Below are 20,365 nucleotides of genomic sequence, written 5' to 3'. Positions count from 1 at the left end.
CCTAATAGATTCTTACTGTGAATCCCCTCGTAAAATGTGCTTCTGAAAGTGTGGCCCTTAAATCAGCATTTCAAAGTCCCTGGGTAGAGGGAATGCTTCTTTAGGTAATTCAAATGTACTCCAAAGTTTAATATACTGTCATTTTATCATAGAACACACAAAGGTAATTTAAAACCAAAGAGAATTATTGCAAATTGCAAATGAGTAGGATTCACACCAGTGAGGTTTTAGTTTCTAGTTCAGTCCTAATTGTTTTAGTCATTTTCTGTTGCTATAACAAAGTACCTGAGACTGGGTGATTTAGAATAATCAAAGTTTATTTGGCCTGTGGTTCTGGAGACTGCAGAGAACATGGTGCCAACATCTGCTTAAGGCCTTCTGCTGCATCATAACATTGCAGGGTTAAGGCAAGACAGGGCAAGTGAGCTAGCTTGAGTCTCCTTATAAAGCCACTAATGTCATCATGAAGGACTACTCTCGTGGCCTCATCAGATCCTAATTACCTCCCAATGGCCTCACCTCCAAATACCATTAACACATGAATTTGGAAATTAAGTGTCTAATACATGAGTTTTTGAGAGACTGGTTAACTCCATTCTATTTCAGTTAAAGAGTTACACCTTTTGAGTGTTGGTTTAACACATGCCTCTTCCCCCTTGATGATCTTTCCCCTGAAAGACTCCAAAATTCTCAGGGGCCAAAACCTTGTGGTGTTTTATAACTTCCAGTCCCTGTTGGAATATGTGGCCCCTGATGAATAACTAGTTAATGTTAACTAGTAATATACAAGAAAAAAATTTAAAAGGATTGGGTGTTGCGGTGAGCTGCTGATTATCATTAGGAGGAGGCCCCTCTGGAGTAGTGTGTGAAGGTAGGCCTACTTGCACAGGGAAATGGGAGAATGTCTGGTCCACTTTGCCTGTACATTGACGCTTGAGGTACAAGTGTACAAGAGTTTCCTCATGGAATATTTGTCTAAGGAAATAAGATCTAGATAGAGGACATTAACATTTTTTATTTTTACATACTTTTCTCTGACTTGGATTTTTATTGGTAGAAAGAAAAAAATTAAAACATACTATCAGGATAGCATTGCTTGCATGATTTAATTAATTATTTGATAATGCCTGTGGTTTAAATTAAATATTCAACTTTGGAGAAAGGTGTATTTGCATAAATAAAACCTGTGCTTCATCTCAGACATTAACAGAGGTTCTTTAGAGATCACAAAGGCTACGTGGTCACAGATCTGCTATGTGTGACTACAGTGTTCTTGCACTATAGCTTGACAAACCTACTCATCTTTGATGTAGAATGAAACTACTAATAGAACTTAGAAGTCTTCCCTCTGGTGCCAGGCCAGCCCCCTAAACTGAAGTTGCAAATACCATATCAGCAGTGCACTGGAGGGTAACCCAGCCACTGGGTATACCTCCAGACAGAGGGAGAATGGCATCTCCTATTGCAGGCAGTGGAAACTAACTGGTTCTGCTCCACTAAACTAAAACTAGCCTCCTGTAACACAGTGCTTCTCCTCAGTCTGTCCTTCAGAGCAACCAGCACATATCCTCCTCCTCTTCTGCAAGCTGCCTTTCACATACCTGAGCAGAACAGGCTTTCCAAATCCCTAGTTCCTCCAGTAGCAAGTCCATCCCCTGGGACCAGAGAACTGTTTCATAACATTAAGGACAGAGTTGCATATGGGAATGCCAGATTTGGCTCAGTGTTTGTCTCCATGTTTTCTTCATTGGGGGTCCTTACAAAATCTGGGTAGCTTTGTGAAGAAAACCCTTCTTCATCTGGTCTTTTCCTGAAACTGCTCAAAAGACTTCTCTTTTGTGGAGTTCATGCTTGGCTTCTGTTGGTCTGTTTCTCAGAACATATTAAAACTGTCTACACATGAATCCTTCCTCCTGGATCATGAGCATTGCGAGGTAGGGACTGTGCAGTATTTTTCTCTAGTTCTCAGCTCTAGCTGCAATACTTGCTGTACAGTGATGCTTAGTCAACCTGTGAGTAGATTGGGCAAACCCATACTATCGCAGTTATGATCCTCTGGTGAAGGAAAAAAGAATTGTTTCTTTGGGTATCTTCTTGTGTATTGGGTGCCTGCACTTGTGTTATATCATTTGACCCTTAAAAAACATTGCTGAACAAATGGTACCTCCATTTTCACAGAGAGGAAAACTCAAACTTTGAAGTAACTCAGAAATACTAAGGAAATACCTGAGTTTTGAGCCCAGGTATGTTGATCTCCCAAAATCCCACTGCCTTTTCAAAATGTCCCAGAGCTGACCCATTGGGTGCCCTAAACAATGAGGAGATGACTACAGCCTTGGCTGTCCATGTATATCAGCCATGTAGAATTTAGCCCATTCCTTAACCTCTTTTCCAAATCAGGGATGCTTTTTATTGAACATTAAATAGTAAAAATGTGTGTGACCTACTGTGTAGGGATCACTCAAGGTGGTGTTTGTTATCCATTCTTCCTTGTGCACTGTTTTTTGTTTTGTTTTTACAATTGATTTTTTTAACAGAAACAGTTTTTTAACTTACTTTATTTGTTTATTTGTTTGTTTGTTTATTTATTTATTTTAATGTGGTGCTGAGGATTGAGCCCAGTGCCTCACACATGCTAGGCAAGCACTGTACCAACTGAGCCACCACCCCAGCCCCTCATGCACTGTTATGTGTTGTTGTTTGCTTTTGTAGCAGTACTGGGGATTGAGCCCAGGGGCATTCTACCACTAAGCTGAGTCCCCAGCTCCCTCCCCCTTTTGAAAAAAAGTATTTTGAGATAGGATCTTGTTAAGTTTCTGAGGTTGGCCTCAGACTTGTGATCCTCTTGCCTCAGCCTTCCAGTTCACTGGAACTACAGGTATATGCCACCTGTCACCTCCTGTAGATGAGATACTCCTGGAGGACAGGGTCCATGTACCTGGGTAATATGAGACACAATGGCATTTAATTCTTATTGACCTTATACATTCTGTTTTCTCCAGAGGACTAATTCATGTCCTCATTGTTCATGAAAACTTACCTCCTCCAGGATACCTTATGCAGTTGACCTCTCCTTGGTGCCCCCGATTTATTACACATTGCTGAATTGTGTTGATTTTATTTGCAGTTGATTTCTTGCTTTGCTTCTTGTGACCTTCAGCTTGTTTTCCTCTCTGTGTGTCTCCAGCTATCTTTAAAATCAGTAACTAGTGACACACACACCTATCTCCCCCCACCCCGGCTCCCCCTCTCCCCCTTTCCCTCTCTCTCCTCTTTTCCTCCACCCAGCCCCTAGAATAGAGCTCTCTAAACAGTGCACAGATGACCAATAAATACTTTTGACTCCTTGAGCCTGATAGCTTCTTTCTCTTGCTGGACTGACAGCCCTACACTGGAGCCTGAATCCTTTATTTATTAGATGAGATTTCTATAGCACCTTCCCTTTGAGAAGATCAATATCAATGAAGTTTGTTTCTGCTTCTGAATAAGATCACATGACAGCCTTTACCCCTCAACTGCTGGGGCCTGCAGATACAGACTCCACGAAGCCTTGCTACCTCAAATCTTGCTATCTGGCTGCCAGCAAGGAGGCTAAATAAGATTCTATGACAAGAACAACAGAAACTCTGTAGTGTTGGTCTGTACTATAGTCAGTATAACAGAAAAGGTGTTTGCAGTGAAGATCACTGCTATCTTTTAGAAAGCAAATGTGGAGAAGGCCCACTAGCCAGCACCCATTCAGTGTTCCCAGGTTGTGGCTCACCCACGGTGCATGGTGTCATGGGGCACTAGAACTGTTTAGTCTCTGAGATTCAAAGCCATTCTGCTAGGAAGCTAGGTCCCTGTGACAGGACCCACGAGAGGCATAGCAAGCAGTCTGTTCCCAGAGATTCAAAAGCAGCAAATCCTGGATAGTCTGAGAAGTAACACTATCCTAGCTAGAAGGAAAGGAGCTACCAGAATTCATATCTGAATAGCTGAGACTAATTGTGACACATATGAACAAAGTTCATGGACAGAAAACTGAAAAGAGTGTGTTTTAGCCCTGTATTTCATTGAAGAAGTGCCTAAAATAATTGGGTCAGCTGACTTTTCTAGGAATTGCTCACCTTTCTACCACCTATTTGTACAGATATTATTCCCATCGCTATTCAGGGTTAGACAGAGCTCTGTAGGGAATGAACACATTTCCCAGGGGCTTCGGACAGAGGTGCACCTATAACAGCTGCTTGGTGTGTGTAACGAGCAGCATCCCTGCCCTGACCTGTCCTCACACCTGTAGTCCAGAGGACCCTGTCTCTGTGGATCAGGAGTTAAGGCAGCCTAGCCACTGAGGCAGCTTGTGAAACAAAAAAGTAAAGGGAAATCAAGGTGTTGGAGAGAAAGGAGAAGGGAACAAAATGGAGAAGTACTAAAACCGTGAGGAAATGGAAGGGACGTTTTTAGAGGATAATAATGAGGCATGGGGGGGGTCCAGTGGCACTTACTAGAGGAACGGTGATTTGTCACACTACCAGTCCCTGAGCACCCTGGATGGGGTCACTACTTTTCTCTGAGATTTGAAGGATGTTGTCTTTCTTTGTTGTCACCTGTGGCATTGAGAGGTAAAACCACCTATGTTGCCTAATTCATTGCTGTACTCCTAACAGTTCTGGGACACAGTGGAAGGAGGTGATGATGAGGAATGCCCCTCTTTGCTTTGGGTAACCCTTTGTTCACGGCTTCACCAACTGCCATGTATGCTAAAGTGTAAGTGCCCAGGAGGGTGACTGGGAGATAGGTGACACTAGCCTGTGGGAAGTCCACCTCCTAGAATCTTCCACAGCAGCCCCTGCCTTACAGGATCCGAGGAAGGCCTGCTGCATTCAGTCTGATGAATCTCCCAGAAAAGCATTTTGAGGCTCCAGGGGATCTAGGGGCAAGAGTACCAGGGCAGTGTTAGATGCTCTCCTCCAACCAAAATTTTCTCTTAAGTGTTAATGAAGATATTTGCTTTTGCCACCCAGGAGAAGGGTGTTTCTAGGCTGTTAGGGAGGTGGCAGGCAGTGGCTACAGTGTGGTTGAAGACAGGCCTTGTGAACCCCAGAGAGTATGACAGCTACCACCTGAGCCTTGCAGAACTTCATGGGCCTCCTCCTCAGAGGACAGTCAGGACACATGCTGTACTCTCCACACATTCTGATATTCTTCCTTCTTGAACTCTGTCAGTCCACCAGCCCCTGGAAGATGGAATCTGTGAGTCAGCACACAAGAGAGCTTGCTCCTTCTTGTGATTAACATACAGGATGACATAAATGTACTCCCCATCACTGTGCTATCCATCTATCCATGCTACAGATACACCAGAAAGGGGGAATTCTAGATTTTCAAGTTAAAGGGTATTTTTCCCTTGAGCTGAACTGTTACCCTGGGGTTAATTTTCCATAGAATCTGGAGTAACTGACCAGAATACCAGGGTAGAGAAGTGAATGTCATTGGGAGCCTGTGTGACTATGCTCAGTTCTTCATTAGCTATTTAGCTCATTTTATGGCTAAGTTTCAATTCCAAGAGAGCATCTAATGCCATCTTGGACATTTCTGGGTTGCCTCTCAGAGTGAGCTTAGCAAATAGCGACTCATATTAATTATAGCAGTAGAAAAAGCATAATTAGGAAAGTAAACCTGCTAGTGCAAAAACTGGGATATATCCAAAATAACAGTTTTTCAGCTGTCCCTGCTGAACCCATTTGCCCAGGTAAGTAGACCATGTGGTGGTGGACTCTTGGAGTGGGATAAGAGGATAGTTATTAGCATTACACATTCTTTTATTGCTAGAATTAATTTTCTTCTGTTTTTAATGAGTCATCTGTCAACTAAAATTATTTTTTTCATTCTACTGATCTTTATTGAGTTCTAGAAGTAAAGCAGGAAATAAAACCCAAGTGTGTAATCTCTTGGTGCTTTTATTCTTTAGGGGAGAGAGACAGTAAACAAGGGAACAGGTCCTCAAGATGATATCTGGTAGGAGTAAGCACAGGGAACCACAGTAGGGATGGTAGGGCAAATCTGGGAGCAGAGCTGAGACCAGCAAGCTAGGAGAAAAGTGTCCCAGGCAGAGAGAGCATAGGTCTTGGGGTGGGGGGGGACAAATTTGACATATCTGAGAGCAAAAAGCCATCCAGCATTGCTAAAGCAGAGTGTTAGAAGAGAGTGGAGGGGCAGACGGACAGTGGGGAACTTACAGGCCTTTGAAAGGGGGTTGATTATTATTCTAAACATAGTAGGAAGGCATTGAAGGGTTTTAAGCAAAGGAGTGACATGATCTGATTTACATTTTTAAAATATCCCTCTGGGAGAAAAGCAGAAATGCTTGTGTATGCATAGACTCTCAAGAATACATAAAACTGGTGGCAGTGGTTGCTTGGCCTCTCGGGAGGGTGACTGAGAAAATGAGATGAGAGACCTACTTTTTGCTGAATGTTGCTTTATACAATTTAAATTTTATTATATTCATATATTCCATTATTCAAAGAAGAGTTAACAAATACAAAACAGTACATCTTGGGTCAATTATCCTAAAAGTAAGCCCCCTAAAGTCCCTCAAAATGCTCTGAGGAGGGAGGCTTGGAAGGCAGCAAGAGCAACATCAGGGCATGAGCAGGCCACAGGTGGAGTCAGGGCCTCCCTGCATCGTAGCCCTGCTGGCATTCCTTCTGTTCTTCAAGCATGCTGAATTCATTCCTGCCACCGGACCTCTGCGTGTGATGGGAGAGAATGGCAGATTCGAGACATCATTTAGAGTAAGTCTAATGAGGCCACAAATAAAGACAGTGTGAGTAGTAAGGGAAAGAGAAATCAAGAATGAGTTCTGGGTTTTGACTGGAGCAGGGATGATTAGGAGATAAACTAATGTAGGGGTCAAGAGGATTAATTTCTGTTTTGAACATATATAGTTGAGATTTCTATTAGACAACTTCGTTTAAGGTGTTTCTCAGATAGGCAGTTTGATAATATAGGAGTTTGGGGAAGAATTCCTGGATGGAAATGTGAATGAGCTATGTAAAGAAGTGAATGTAAAGGGTGAAAAATGCAGGAGGACTTAATTCTGGAGTGATTTTTAGAGAAACCAGTAAAAGTTTTTAAGGAGCAGTAGTTAGTGAAATGGCAAGAAAGTCAGGAGTGTGGTATCACAGAGGGTGAGAGAGAAAAGCTGTTAGGAAACAGAGAGGAATGTGCTGTGAGAGGTTAGGGATTGGGATATTGGACTTGGCTACCTGAGCTATTGATTAACCTTTCTTGTCCCTTAAGATCCAGAGAACACAGTGTACCTGCAACTAACTTGTTCATTCCATTCGACCAACATATTTTGAGTGAATCAAGCACTGTTGTAAGATATGTGTGATAAGTTACAGAAACATGGTCCTAGATTTCATAAAATCTAGTCAAATTAAACAAGTTACATAAAAAAGTTGCACAAATGATCCTAAAATTTCAATTATGACAAGTAATTGAAGAAGTGCAGGGTGCCATGAAAGCATGTATGGGGCCCTAGGCTGGCCTGAGAGCCTCCTGAGCTCAGACTGAGGCCTGTATGTGAGAAGTCAGTCAGGAGTCAGTGTGTCTAGAACAGAGTGCCAGGGGTGAATGGCACCAGGGGAACAACAGATGGCAGGGATGTGATTGTGCTACAGTGGTGACATTTTAATTATAGTCAGTAGGAAAGTGTTAAAAGGTTTAACTCTCAAGGAGTGGCTATCATACTCCTTTGCTGCTCCGAGGAAGGTGGGTTTGAGGTGGGGTGAACACCTAGAGGAGGTATCGCAGCTGCCATGGGAAAAGATACTGGTGACTTCTAGATGGTGGCAATAGAAATGGAAAAAAGAGAATGAATTTGATTTTTTAAAATGGATTCATAGAAGTTTGTAATTTAGTGTGAAGAGTAAGGAAGACAACACTGATGACCAGGTTTGCGTCATGAGCTGTTGTGGCCTTGTTCTCTCAGAATGGAGACGCTAGAGGAAAAACAGATTTGTGGGTAAGTAGCAAGTGTCCCATTTTAGACCCCCCTGCAAAACTCTGACATAATCAAGACACTAAGTAGACAACTGAATACAGAAGCATGGAGCTCTACAAAGGTGTCTAGGGCAGAGAGAATAAGTTCCAGAATTATTAGCATATGAGTTAGAATTTCAAACCTTGGACAAGAATGTCAATGAAACAAAGAGCCCTCATTGACTCTGCAGGAGTAGCCAGCTGTTCTAGATGCTCAAGTTGGACTTAGCCATTTTTAGCCTTCATTCATGGGGTATGTTTATACCTAGATTGCACCCATTTTGTTAAGTTCTAGTATCTGAGTCTCTCCTACTCCCACCCTGGGTGAGATGGGATTGGGCTATGGGGGTTAGGTTCTTCCATGCAGTAAGTTTGTAGGATCAAACAGTGGACTGGTGGAGCAGGGTAGCACACTCACTGACTCAAGCTGAGGCAGGAGGATCACAAATTCGAGGCCAGCCTCAGACTTGACCAAACCCTGTCCCAAAAAAGTCTAGAGATGTGGGTCATCAACTCATTGGGGGTTTTAAGTAGAGTTTGCAGTCTGACCTCAAATTTGAACTTATGTCTGTAGCTAAAACATTCTGCCATTGAATGAACCTAAATTAACTTTAAATATAGAGACTCAAGAAGCCAGCTCCTCTGCCCAGCCCCACCACCACCTACAGTGGACGGCAGACATTGTGGGACCTGTAACTTTAAAGCTCAGATTTTGTGAAAATAGAAAAGGGCATGCTTATATTCTTAAGCTCTTCAGAATGACCTTTTTTAGTTACTACAGTGAAAACAAAAAGCATGTAGAAAGGCTTCAATCTTAAACGAAGCACATAAAACAAGCGCGTGCAATGCTGGTGCGGCTTGGGTGGGACAGGCTGTTGCAGAGTGTCTATAGCCCCTTCCTTCCTCTCCCTCATCCTTCCACTGCAGCTCCCCGCCTGACAGTCTCAGGGAAACAGACACACTGCCAGTACGTGAGCAAACTTGGAAACACACGTGCTCTGCCTCTGCTTGTGAGAGAGGCTTGCAGAATTCTCAGCTGTACCTGTGGAGATGCCCAACAAGGGCAGAGAAGCTGCTCTCTGTTGTCCTTGAAAAGTTTTCATGTCCCTTCAAAAGTGTCCCAAAACACTGAGTGCTTTCCGGGCTGCCTTGTGTAGTCTTCATGTATTTAAATCAGATATCTCCAAAATTTGCATATCTTCCACCGAAGTCTTTACTGAGTTCTTGTCACTTAGCATGTATTTATAGTCTATAAAAACAGGTTTGTGGAGAGGGGAGAGGAAACTTGTACATCACGCATTGGGAGCAAGATTTCCACATTCATTCTCCCTTGGCAGCAGGGACTTCTCGAAGGAGAAGGTAGCCTGAGTCTAGACTGAGAGGTAAAGGCAGGTGGGCAGAGGCAAGTTATGTGAGTGGTGAAGGAAGGCACAGGCATCTCTGGAGGGAGGCCAGAGCTGAGGAGCCAGGTGTGCCAGCTTTAAAGTGAGAGGGACCATGCCACCATGAGGCGTCACCCAGGAACAGGCATCAAAGAAATGATCCTTTCTTTTCTAGGTGTTGCTTTGGAGAGAGAGGTGTTGCATTTTCAGTCTGATGCCCTCTGATTACACTGCCATGTGGACATTCCATGACTTAGATGGAATGCGGTGTGCTTTGGGGGATGGCTAAACAGCCTGCAGTCCCAGGGTAAGCCGTGTGGCAGGAGCCTGGCTATTGAGTTACCTCATGAGCCTACCCTATGCCCTCCAAGATGGAATGAATGTAGTCGCTTTTTGTCACCTCCACCGTAGCTTTGGGGCTGGTTTTATTAGAGACTACCCCTCCATTTGAGAAGATGAACTTATAAGGAAAAAGGAAATGTTTAAAGAAAAGTTAAAACAAACCAGGAGCCGACTGATAGAAGGGTAAGGACTTCCCCAAACCAGAAGTTTCTTGACAGCACAGCATTGCTTTCCTTAGAGCCCAAATGTGGCTGGAGTCTGGACAGCGAAGGGGCCAGGAGTGTAGGCACCTCCTTGAGGGTTATGGACCCAAAAAAACAACCTGATATCAAGAGGTTAATGCTGCCTACTTTTAATTACTGAAATGAGGTTTGACAGAGCAAGTCATTATTCCTGTGGCAAAAACTGCCTTAAGCTATTTTGTCTTAGGGGTAGGTTTTTTTGTTTTGGGGGGCTTTTGTTTGTTTTTGTTTTGGTACTAGGGATTGAACCTAAGGGTACTTCACCACAGAGCTACATCTCCAGCCCCCCTTTTTTTTTCTTCTTTATTTTGAGAAGGGTATCACTAAGTTTCCCAGGCTAACCTTGAACTTGTGATCCTTTTGTTTCAGCCTCCATAGTCCCTGGGATTTCAGCCATGAGCCACAGCTTAGCATAATAGGAGCCAACAGCCAGCCCCCTTCTTGTTCTCTGAGGATTAAAGAGCTTGCTGCAAGAAACATTCTCACAAATCACAGTGTCCTTTGTGTTATCCTGTGCCCCTAGGTGACAAAATAGGTTTTGCCTAGGCAGAGTAAGAGTGAACTGTGGGAGGTTTGTTCTCTGTAAGGGCTGTGCTTGAGTGGGTGATAGAGAAGACTTTGCTGGGATAGAGTGAGCATTCCCCATAGAAGAAGGGGTTAATTAGAGGTTTTATCAAGAATTAGACTGTATGGAAAGAAACAGTAATAAAGGATGTCAACAGTAGTGGAAGTTTTTTATAGTTTTAAAGCTGTGTGTGTACAGATTGCACCAGGAGTTTCATTCAGACGGACCATGACAGTTTTCTTTCCTCCGCTGCTGACTGCTCTCTTAGAGCAAAGTGCAAGCCTGCTGAGGGAGGGCTCCAGCAGTGCCGAGTGCAGCAGCTACTTTGAGTTCTGTGCTGCACAGGGCTCTTGTATTTTTGCCCTCGGTTACACGGCTGTTTGGTGTAACATGTAGCTTGTTGTATGTAGCTGATATTTTAATTGATTTGGGGAAAACTAGATGATTGCTTCTGTTTTAGAGTTATCTCAGTGCGATTTAGTGGTGTTTATTAAGGAGTAGGGTATGCTTCTCTAAATTGCAAGTTTTCCTTCCCTTTGAAAGATGCCCAGCTTAGTGATTGACTCTGGCTTTGGTTCCAGTGCCCTGGGCATCTGACCTCTGCTCATCACTGGTTCTCTTCTCCAACTCAGCAGAGCACTGTATCAGCCAGCTCAGTGAGCTGGGATCCAGTTCTGGTTTTTGGAGCATAATGATTTTCCCTCCACCTTGCAAAGCCAGGAATGGAGAAGAATGTAAAACAGACACTTCCATTCCTGAAACACCTGCAACTGCTTTGCCTGTGCCATGGGCCTGATGAAATAAAATGCATTAAGATCCTTTAATACGTTTCTGTGCTACAAATTCTGCCTTGGGCATTGGGTCAGCGGATGTGGTATAATCTAGGGATTGCTACTGGTGGGAGTATAAATGGCTAATGCTTTGCAGCAGGCTTTCCTGTAACCACCTGCTGTTCCTAACACGTACTTACAAATGAGCTATGAGGTCAGTGAGCTGTCCTAAGCTTTAAGAAACTTTTACCTTGCTGGGAAAAAAATGGACTTTTTTTTTTTTTTTTAAATGAGCTTGCCTGGTCATTTCAGCTGCACAAACGAGGCACATTTGTTGTTTCTTTCTTAAAAAGACATTTTAGAAACCAAATGATACCTAATTACTGAGTTGAGATTTGGGGTGGCCACCCTTAGGAAGCTCTTGGGTAGATTCTGTTTGTTGGAGCGCCTGTGCATCTACAGCAATAGTTTGATTTGCCTCAGGACTGGACATAGCTGCCTAGGCCTAGTCACTTCACCATGCAGCATCCAGCAGGGGCTGGGGGCTCCTAAGCAGGTGCTCTGTGCAGACAGCATGTGCACTGCCACCACACACTGCACAGCAGAGTATTTTAACAGTACCCCAGTCCCTGAGGCCTGTCGGTATTTTTAGGTTCTGCTTGAACCTTTGACAATTTGAAATTCAAATGAGCAAGAAAGTGTAAAACATTTTGTGCAAGTGAGGTAAAAATACCAAGCAGCTGGAGCTGAGGTCTACCCTGGTCTGAGGCTTTAATAAAACAGCCACTCGGGTGCCTCCAATTTGGGGATCTGCACGAAAGCAAATGTTTTATTGAAGTCCCAAAGTGTCCAGAGCTGCCCAGTTTTGCCAACTTTAAATGGTGCCTTTATACTCCAAGATGAGGTCAGTAAGCAACATTTCTGCCTTGTAGGGATTAAATGAAAATGTCAAATTTTGTGAATTTTGTCATCACTTTCTTGGTCTCCCTTGGGGTATTACATGAAAAACAGTAGTTCTGACCATTGCCCACTTGTAAGGGCATGGAGGGATACATGGGCCCCCTCAGGCAACAGAAGGAGTCTGCTCGGGCAGAACGTAAAGTGGACTCAAGTGTGAGGCGGGCTTCTTCTCTCTGGCCTCCAGCTCCTGCTCCACCCATGTTCCCTGTTCCCCTCACAGTAGACCCTCCCTGTAGCTTAGGGGAAAGGGACAGTGAAAAGAAAGGAACTGGCAGATGCTTGGCTTGCTTCAGCTGCCTCTGGCTCCCTGCCTGCCAACACCGCAGAGACATGGGCCCTATTTCCTCCAGCACTGGGTTGGATGACTCCTGGGAGTATCCTCCTTGGGGTATTCCTCTTGGGCAGTGGTCGTTGTTGATTTTTGTATAGGAGTAAAATGGAAATATTGTTAGAACTTCCCTAGTACTTTAGAGCAAGGTGTTGGGTGTTATGACGTTTTTGCCTACTGATGGCATTTGTGCAAATTGCTCTCAGTAATGTAGATTTGGTCTCAAAACATCCACACCCCCCTCCCTTGTGTAGACAAAGGTGAAAGTGAGCTGTGAAAGAGAGCATCCAAATGAATTGTGTGAGTTTTCTATGTGAGCCTTAAAAACTGTCAGGTAAAATCAGATGTTTGGCTCCCATTAAATGAGCATTTTTAGAACTTACAAGTCTTGGAGAATGTGCTTCTCTTCAGTTTTCTGCTGGGAATGTGCTTCCAGGCCCTTCCACATTGGGCATCTTCATGTCTAATGTGGCCCATGGTCCATTGACTGCCTTAGGAGGGCTGAGTCCAGATGTGTTCGTTTAACACATGTGAACGGCCTCCCCTCTCCAGAGAAGCATACCTTCTCCCCTGCCCCGGGGCCTGTCTGCATTCCTCATTCATGTGGGCTTCTCTCAGGACTGAGGTTTGTGTACTGAAATCTTATGTGTCTGGTAGCAGTGGTCAGGAAAGCTGCTGCTTCCCCAGAACTTCGTCTCTTTCTGTCCACAGCCACAGGTGTGGGCAGTGCCCTGGATGCTTCCCACTTCATGTCCACGTGGCCCCTCCTGATGCTGCCTCCTCAGTTCAAGGTGTTCTTCTCAAACTGAGGGTGGAGCTGATGGAGCCCATAGGGAGACCTTCCAGCCCAGATCACCTGTCGAAGTCAGGCAGCCACCCTACTGCTCTTCTCCCTTTGCCCATGTCAGGGAGAAAGCGACAGTCCAGAGAGGCAGGGTGGGACCATGGAACAGTGCACTTGGAGAGCTGCCTCTTCACCCTCCTTTTTTAATCAAGGACTCGTCCCAAATTGCTCTTCAGTGCCAACAAGCAAAGAGTTGCCCACGCAAGTTCTTGAGCATTTTGTGCAGATTTACTGAAAACAGCTCAGCAGCCTTAAAGGAGCTCCACAGCCTTCTCCTGGACCACTGTTCATGAAATCCAGTAACCCAGTGCTCCAGGAGCAGGACAGCCAATCACATGACTGCAGGGGAGAGGACTAGGTTAAAAAGCACATTTGGCAGGCATTTCATGTTTTCAAAAAAATCCCTGGCTGTTTTTCTTTCTCTTGGGGTAAGTGTCCTTAACCATATTTGCCCACCCCTTACCTCTTATTATTCCTCCAAAGTACTGTAAATTGTGTAGCTGTGATAAACAAAAGTATGTTGAAATTGTTTTTAAAATTACATGCTGCTGAACAATGGGATCATGAGCGAGTGTAGAATTGGGGTGTGTGTATACAAGTGAGCAATTAGGTTTTGATCGATACCTTTTTAAATTGGGGGAAAAAAACAATTGCACGGTTCCCTGGGTGGAGGTGCCAGAGACATTGTTATGGTTCACTTCATCAGCTCTGTGTCCTTTGTGTTTTGTGCCTTCTGGATGCCAGTCTTCTTTGGCCCTCTCTCAAAAGGCCCCATTTGGTTTCTAATGAAAGATACAGAGGAAGTACTGAGGGCAGCCCAGACAGGTTGGAGTTAATGCTTGTGTGTTTTAAGATTGTGTTTGTCTTTGAAATTAAAGACAGTCTTACAGAACATACACACACACGCACACACACACAGCGCGAACGAGCCTGGACTCATCTCTGTCCATGTCTATTTTGGTCTCCAGAGGATAATAAAAAGTTCATGACACTCACAGTGTCATCTGGAAACAGATCTTTGAGTACCAAGAAAAAAAATGAATAAAGATCGGTTCCCACCCATCCCTACCCACCATCCTCTGTACCCAACACAGTACTCTTCTGATACTGACACCAGAAGGCAGTTAGCCATCGTTCGCTGTCAGTGGATAATACCTACTCAGCACTTGGGACAAATTCCAGCATGTAACTTCCTCCTAGTGAATGATCGTGACAGGAGAGGGAGTTAAACTTAATTTATGTTATCTAATAAGCTCAGTGTAGCAACTTGGAAAGTTAGCCTTCCAGAATTTTCCCGCAGACTTCTCCCCAGTGAATTATGTAGTGCCATATATTACAATTGTTACCGCCATATATTACAATTGTTACCGATGCCACGCTCCCCAAATGTAGTTGCTACTGAGTAGTTCTCACTTTTCAAAAATCAAGGCCAAGTGTCAAGGTGTATGTATCAGGCACAGAACTTGGGTATTTGGGCTGAATGAAGAATCCTTGGGGTGGACAGAGAGAACACCTGGGAGAGTTGTTAGGGTTATCACTCACTTTGTTTCCTTTTCCACAACTGGCTGCCCCCTAGCTGGCAGAAGGCAGGTAAAGCAAATTGGGGTGATGACCAAACTGAAGCCTCTTCCCTCCACCGGAGTCTGCCTTTGATGAGATATTCAGCTGAGCCAGGAGCTGGGTTGATTCCATTTACTGCTGCTTTTATTCAGCCAGCAGCATTCATCAGAAGGATAGAAGAGCCCCTGGGACTTTGTCCTGAATCATCCCAGTATCTTGAAGGAAGGGAAGGGGCAGTAGGGATGTCCCCGTCCCTTATTATAGATATTGCAGGTCCAGAAATATGTCAGGACTTGGTGACAGACATACCCTGATGCCATCCTGTTGGTTCCCCAGCGTGGCTACAAGTTCCCCCTTACCAGCTGGGCTGTGCCTCGGAAAGATGATTTTCTTGTTAGATGGAGGATGCATATTGAGGCCATGCACGCTTCTGCTGTGAAATCCTTTAGGAGAAAGACAACTGGTATCCAATATCTTCGAGTAATGAACTTATCAGTAACTATAACACATGAGCTCATTAATCTTAACTTTGCTTTTGGACCAAGTGGGAGTTCAGCTTCTCGGGAGACAAAAATTTCATCTCTGTTCTTTTCCTTAAACCCAATCCCAATTTAGAGTCAAACATATTGCCCTGCTCTCCCTGGGAAGCAGTTAATAATATGTTTTCTTGAACAATAGATGGCTCAGGTCGCTCAGGACCTCCAGGCTGCATGCACATGCCCAGGCACATGGTCTGAACTCAGGGCTTCCAAGTAGGGTGTGAGTGTCAACTTGGTCTTTGAGGACATTTAAGACCATACACACACACACACACACACGTTGTTTCCTCAAACTGATGAATGGTGTCTAGGTGAAGTTAATCTTAAAAGCTAAGCCATTGATCCTGGTGTAATGGTGCAGGCCTATAAGCCCAAGGACTCAGGAGGCTGAGGCAGGAAGATCATAAGTTTGAGGCCAGCCTCAGCAACTTAGTGAGACCCTGTCTTAAGAAAGAAAGAAAACATTTGAAAATTCATTTTGAAAAATAAAAGATCTAGAATAGCCAAGCAATTCTAAGTCAAAGAGATAAATGCCGGAGGCTTCACAATATGTGACTTCAAATTACACTACAGAGCTGTAGTAATAAAAACTGCGTGGAATTGGCATAAAAACAGACACACACACACCAGAGCTACAGAACAGAGACACAAAGACAAACCTAGTACAAAAAAAAAAAAAAAAAAAAAAAAAAAAACCTAAGTTCACTGAATCTTAATCTTAAATCGTCCATCCTGGCCACTTGTTCCTTTCCTCAACATCTGTCACAGCCTCCACATCACTGGAAAGAAATTGAGGCTGTGGGGTGAGTCTGTTTGCCAGAGTGCTATTATCCATCCATTCTGTGTTTTCAGGATCTGGGCTTAAAATAAGACAACCTGGGGAGGAATGTTTTTGGCCTGGAGAATAAGTGAGGGAAGACAGGCTGGGTGGGCTTCTGTGGGGCACTGGCTGCTACGGAGAGCAAATTCAGGAAGCACTGGCTTCGTGTGGAGGCTTGCTCTTCGTACCTGCCGCAGACCACCCACGGGATGAGGGTGGTGAGGAGCAGCCAGTGCTGGCAGGCATCTTCTGCCTGGATCTTCTCCACACCCTCCCTGTGGAGAGGCGTGCTTAGCTAGCGTGTGGAGGCCCAGAGCTCAGCCCCTAGAGCGCTGGGGGCGGGAGAGGAGAGGGCCAGATGAACCCAGCAGACACTGGGCGTCTACGCCACACACACCGTTAGCCCTTCTAGAGGTTGACTGGAACACTCGCAGGAGCAGGCTACACCATAGTGCACCTCTGTGTGTGCCTTTGTCCTGGCCTCTTTGCTGACCCCTGAAGTCCTCTTCATTGTGGCCACCCAGAGGGACTCTGCATCACTTCCTTGCTGTCTGGCCTCTGAGTCTCTGGATCTGCTGCTTTCACCAGGAAGGCCGTTTCTCTTATTTGCCCCCGACCAGTGTCTCCCTTGGAGTCCTCTGCTCAAAAATGAAACAACAACAAAAAGCTAAGGACCACAGCTGCCTCCACATCTGGGAGGGAAGGGCAAGCGGGAGGCCCTGAGTGGGGACCTCAGCCTCCCACCTGCCCGGGGGAGTTGAAGCATCAAGTTCCTTAGAGATGGCAGTTAGAGCACAACCTCTCCTTTCCCCTCTATTTTTGTTACCTTTTCCAAGACTTGGAGCGGTCTGTTTTCCTGAGAGCCCCCGTGGCTTAAGGGCATGGTTTGACACTCCTGCCCTCCCCACAAGCCCTAGCTATTCAGAAGGTGGACTGTAAGCGAAGCCATCATCGTTTCTCTTCCCTCTCTGCCTCCTAAAAACAGTGTGGTGGAGGTCACGGTGTGCCTGCGCCAGGGACAGTGCTGAGCTGGCAACTAGGTGCTCTCCTCCTGCACGTGACTGGGGGTGGGGAAGTCAGCCCATTCGGTTCCATGGGAAAAGACAGTGTCTCACTGCAGCACTCAGCGTGGGGTCCCACCCTTCTTGGGTCCAGGGGGACAGCCTTTGAGTAGCCACAGTGGGAGTTCTGAGGACTTCAGACTGGCTTGGGAGGCTGTGGAATGTGGAGCGTGGTCATCAACTGTTCAGCAGCAGGAGGCCTCGCTGTTATCACCATCCCCCACCCAGATGCCCCCCCACCCTCTGAGTTAGGGTGGCCTCCAGATGCCCTGCTCTAACAGTTGCTGTCCTCTGCCTCTCCCACCCTGCAGGTTACGTGTTCTGTATGTTACATCGCCTCCCCGAGCAGCATGACTGCACATTCGACCACATGGGCCGCGGCCGAGAGGAAGCCATCATGAAAATGGTGAAACTGGACCGGAAAGTGGGGCGCTCCTGCCAGCGCATCGGGGAGGGGTGCTCCTGAAGGCCAGGCATGGCCACCACATGACGCTGTTCTTAGTTCACTAATGTTAGCCTTATTTAGGACAAAGTCAGCCAGACACCTTGTACTGGGCACGCGTCAGACTACAGCCAGTCCGTTTCCTTTCTTTAGCCAGCCATCCTGGTACTGTAGTTTAGGGGTTGATGGTGGTTGAAATTGATTTCTGGCTGGTTACTAAGGTGCCTGCTAGCCATTGTATAAAATTAAAACATGAACAATATTTTTTTTTGAGCATGGCTAGTGGATTTAAAACAACACATACCTGTCACTGCTGGAGTCAAACTTATAAAAAGCCTTAAGCGGAAAGTGTTCCAGACGGAGACTCTGAGTTGTAGAGGAGTAGAAGCTGGTGTTACAGTTCCACGACGCACATGGCTTTGCCAGAAACTCTGTTTAATGTTTGGCCTTTCACCTCTTCACTTACCCTTAGTCCCAGGAGCCAGGATACCTGATGGCCACGCGTGCCTTGGCCATGGGAGGCTGCTGATGGCCACGTGGCTGGGCTGGGTGGTGGCCTCGCTCTCCCACACAGCTGGAAATGGGGGGCAGGGGACAGATTCTTATGGAAATTTTTTTACCTGACTTGCTATGAAACTCATCACACCGAAGAGAAACAATAACCTCACCTCGAAAATTAGCTCCACTCAAGACTAGTTCATGCACGAAACCCACCTTTTCTACACAGGATCCGCAGTCATGAGAAGCACCCAGCCAGAGTGTACCCTGACCCCAGTGGCTCTGGTTGCCATTTGCTAACCGCAGGGATCTGGCAGTTGATCAAAGGCCCGTGGCAGCACAGCACTGTGGCTGGGGTCTACAAACTGGCTTCTGCAGCCAGATTTCATATTGGGAGTTTTTAAAAAAGACATTTCATAGCCACCAGGAATCAGTAGTAGTGTTGGGGAGCAGCTGGGGATGCTGCTGCCACAGCCTCGGTCCCTTCCACCCAGAGCCCACTTGCCCTTCTGGGGCTAAGAGGATGGTGCCGTGGCCCCCGCTCCTTCCCGTGCGGTCCATAGTTGAAGGACAGCCGTCCGCCTCTGCCACATGGCAGGCTTGGGAAGGGAAGGCAGCCTGCCTCACCAGAGTGTGGGTTGGCACCTCTAGAGCAGTGGCTGTGGCTGTGGCAGGAGGTGGGGAGGGCAGGTCTCCCACCCATTCCTCTGTGTGGGCAGAGGTAGCCACAGTTGCTCAGCCAGTGGGGAAGAGGGGTGGTGGGCCTGGTTGCCTTGTTAGGAAATCGTTACCAGTCAGCTGAGCGTCTGGCTGGGGAGTCAGGACCAGGATTCCCTTGGAGGCCCCAATCAGGTGGTGGTTGTGCCAGTGCCCCCCCCCCCCCTTGTGGTCCCAGTCAGAGAGGGCAGGAGGCTTCTGCCGAGGCACCGTGGTCTGCCCACACACAGGCTACTGATGGAACAGTTTAACCCAGCAGTTTCCTTGTATCCCCCACCATACAGTTCAACTACTCTGTCTGCAAATTGTCAGTGGAACACCTGCAGCTGCAAATGTTTTTCAACCCAAAATAATGAAATAGGAAATCATGCTCTTCCCAATCTCCTGCCCCCACCCCACCTCCACCCCCACCCCCACCCGAGTGGAATCCGCTGCAGAATCTCCAGCCTTAATTATTGCTTCAGGACCCAGACCGGTGTCTTGCTCTAGGGCAGCCCAGGGCAGAGGGGCCAGGTCTGCCCAGCGTTTACCACTGTTGTCAAGCCACGGCCCTCTGGCCACTACATGGCCATCCTCAGTGAGGCGCCCGCCTAGGCCCCCCTCCAAGCTCTATCCCGAAGAGGCCGCAGGTGTGTGCCCTTCCTGGCCCTCCTCAGGCCCCAGCAGCTGCTGCTTGGAGGCAGCAGTGGGAAGGAGGTGCTCTGGGTGCCACTGCACACAGGGCCCGTGGCCCACGTTCACTTCCTGACAGTAGAGCCGGGTGGGGGAGGAAGGGCTTGTTCCCCTGCAGTATCTGTTCTGTGAAGTTTGTTAAATGTAAGGAAAGCTTAAATTCTTGTATCTTTAAAGAGAAAATCTTATTTAACCCTTTTGTGTTCTAGATTTACTTACACACATAGCCTAGAGCTCAGTTTTAGTTTTAACATTGTGAAACTATTAAAAGAATCTGTAACTTTATTCTTTTTTTCTCCTGCTGAAAAAAATTAAACAAATCATATGAAAGTTTGGAGTTCTCTATTTCGCCGGTTTTCCTAAATGCCCCCTGAATAGCCTGAGCAGTAGAATGTGTCTGGCCAGGGCTGGGAAGGAGATGGTGGCTCTTGGTACCGAGTCCCACTGCACACTCTGGAGGTGGCTGCTCCAGTTAGTGCTCAGGCTGAACAGCTGTTGCCCTGGCGTCTCTTGGGTAGCTCTGTCTGTTGGCACTGGAGTGAAGATGTGTCCGCAGCCTCTGCCAGCATCAAGGAGGTGACGGTTGGGGGTG

General features: G+C 46.1%; 1 protein-coding gene across 4 annotated transcripts in view; it reads left to right on the top strand.

Moving 5' to 3' along the window:
• The window catches only part of Zfand3 (zinc finger AN1-type containing 3), a 316,019-nt gene extending 295,916 nt beyond the window's left edge, over positions 1-20,103 (top strand). For all 4 annotated transcript variants that reach the window (XM_058581420.1, XM_046450641.2, XM_058581419.1 and 1 more), the window contains one exon: positions 17,756-20,103. In XM_058581420.1, coding sequence (XP_058437403.1) covers positions 17,756-17,910 — 155 coding nt within the window. In that variant the 3' untranslated portion in view covers positions 17,911-20,103. The remainder of the gene's footprint in view (positions 1-17,755) is intronic.
• The last annotated feature ends 262 nt before the right edge of the window (positions 20,104-20,365 follow it).

This window comes from Marmota monax, unplaced genomic scaffold (genome assembly GCF_021218885.2).
Source record: "Marmota monax isolate L192 unplaced genomic scaffold, Marmota_monax_Labrador192_F-V1.1 WCK01_AAM20220418_F8-fsc00127, whole genome shotgun sequence".
Classification (NCBI taxonomy): domain Eukaryota; kingdom Metazoa; phylum Chordata; class Mammalia; order Rodentia; family Sciuridae; genus Marmota; species Marmota monax.
This window is presented reverse-complemented; position numbering and strand designations above follow the sequence as displayed.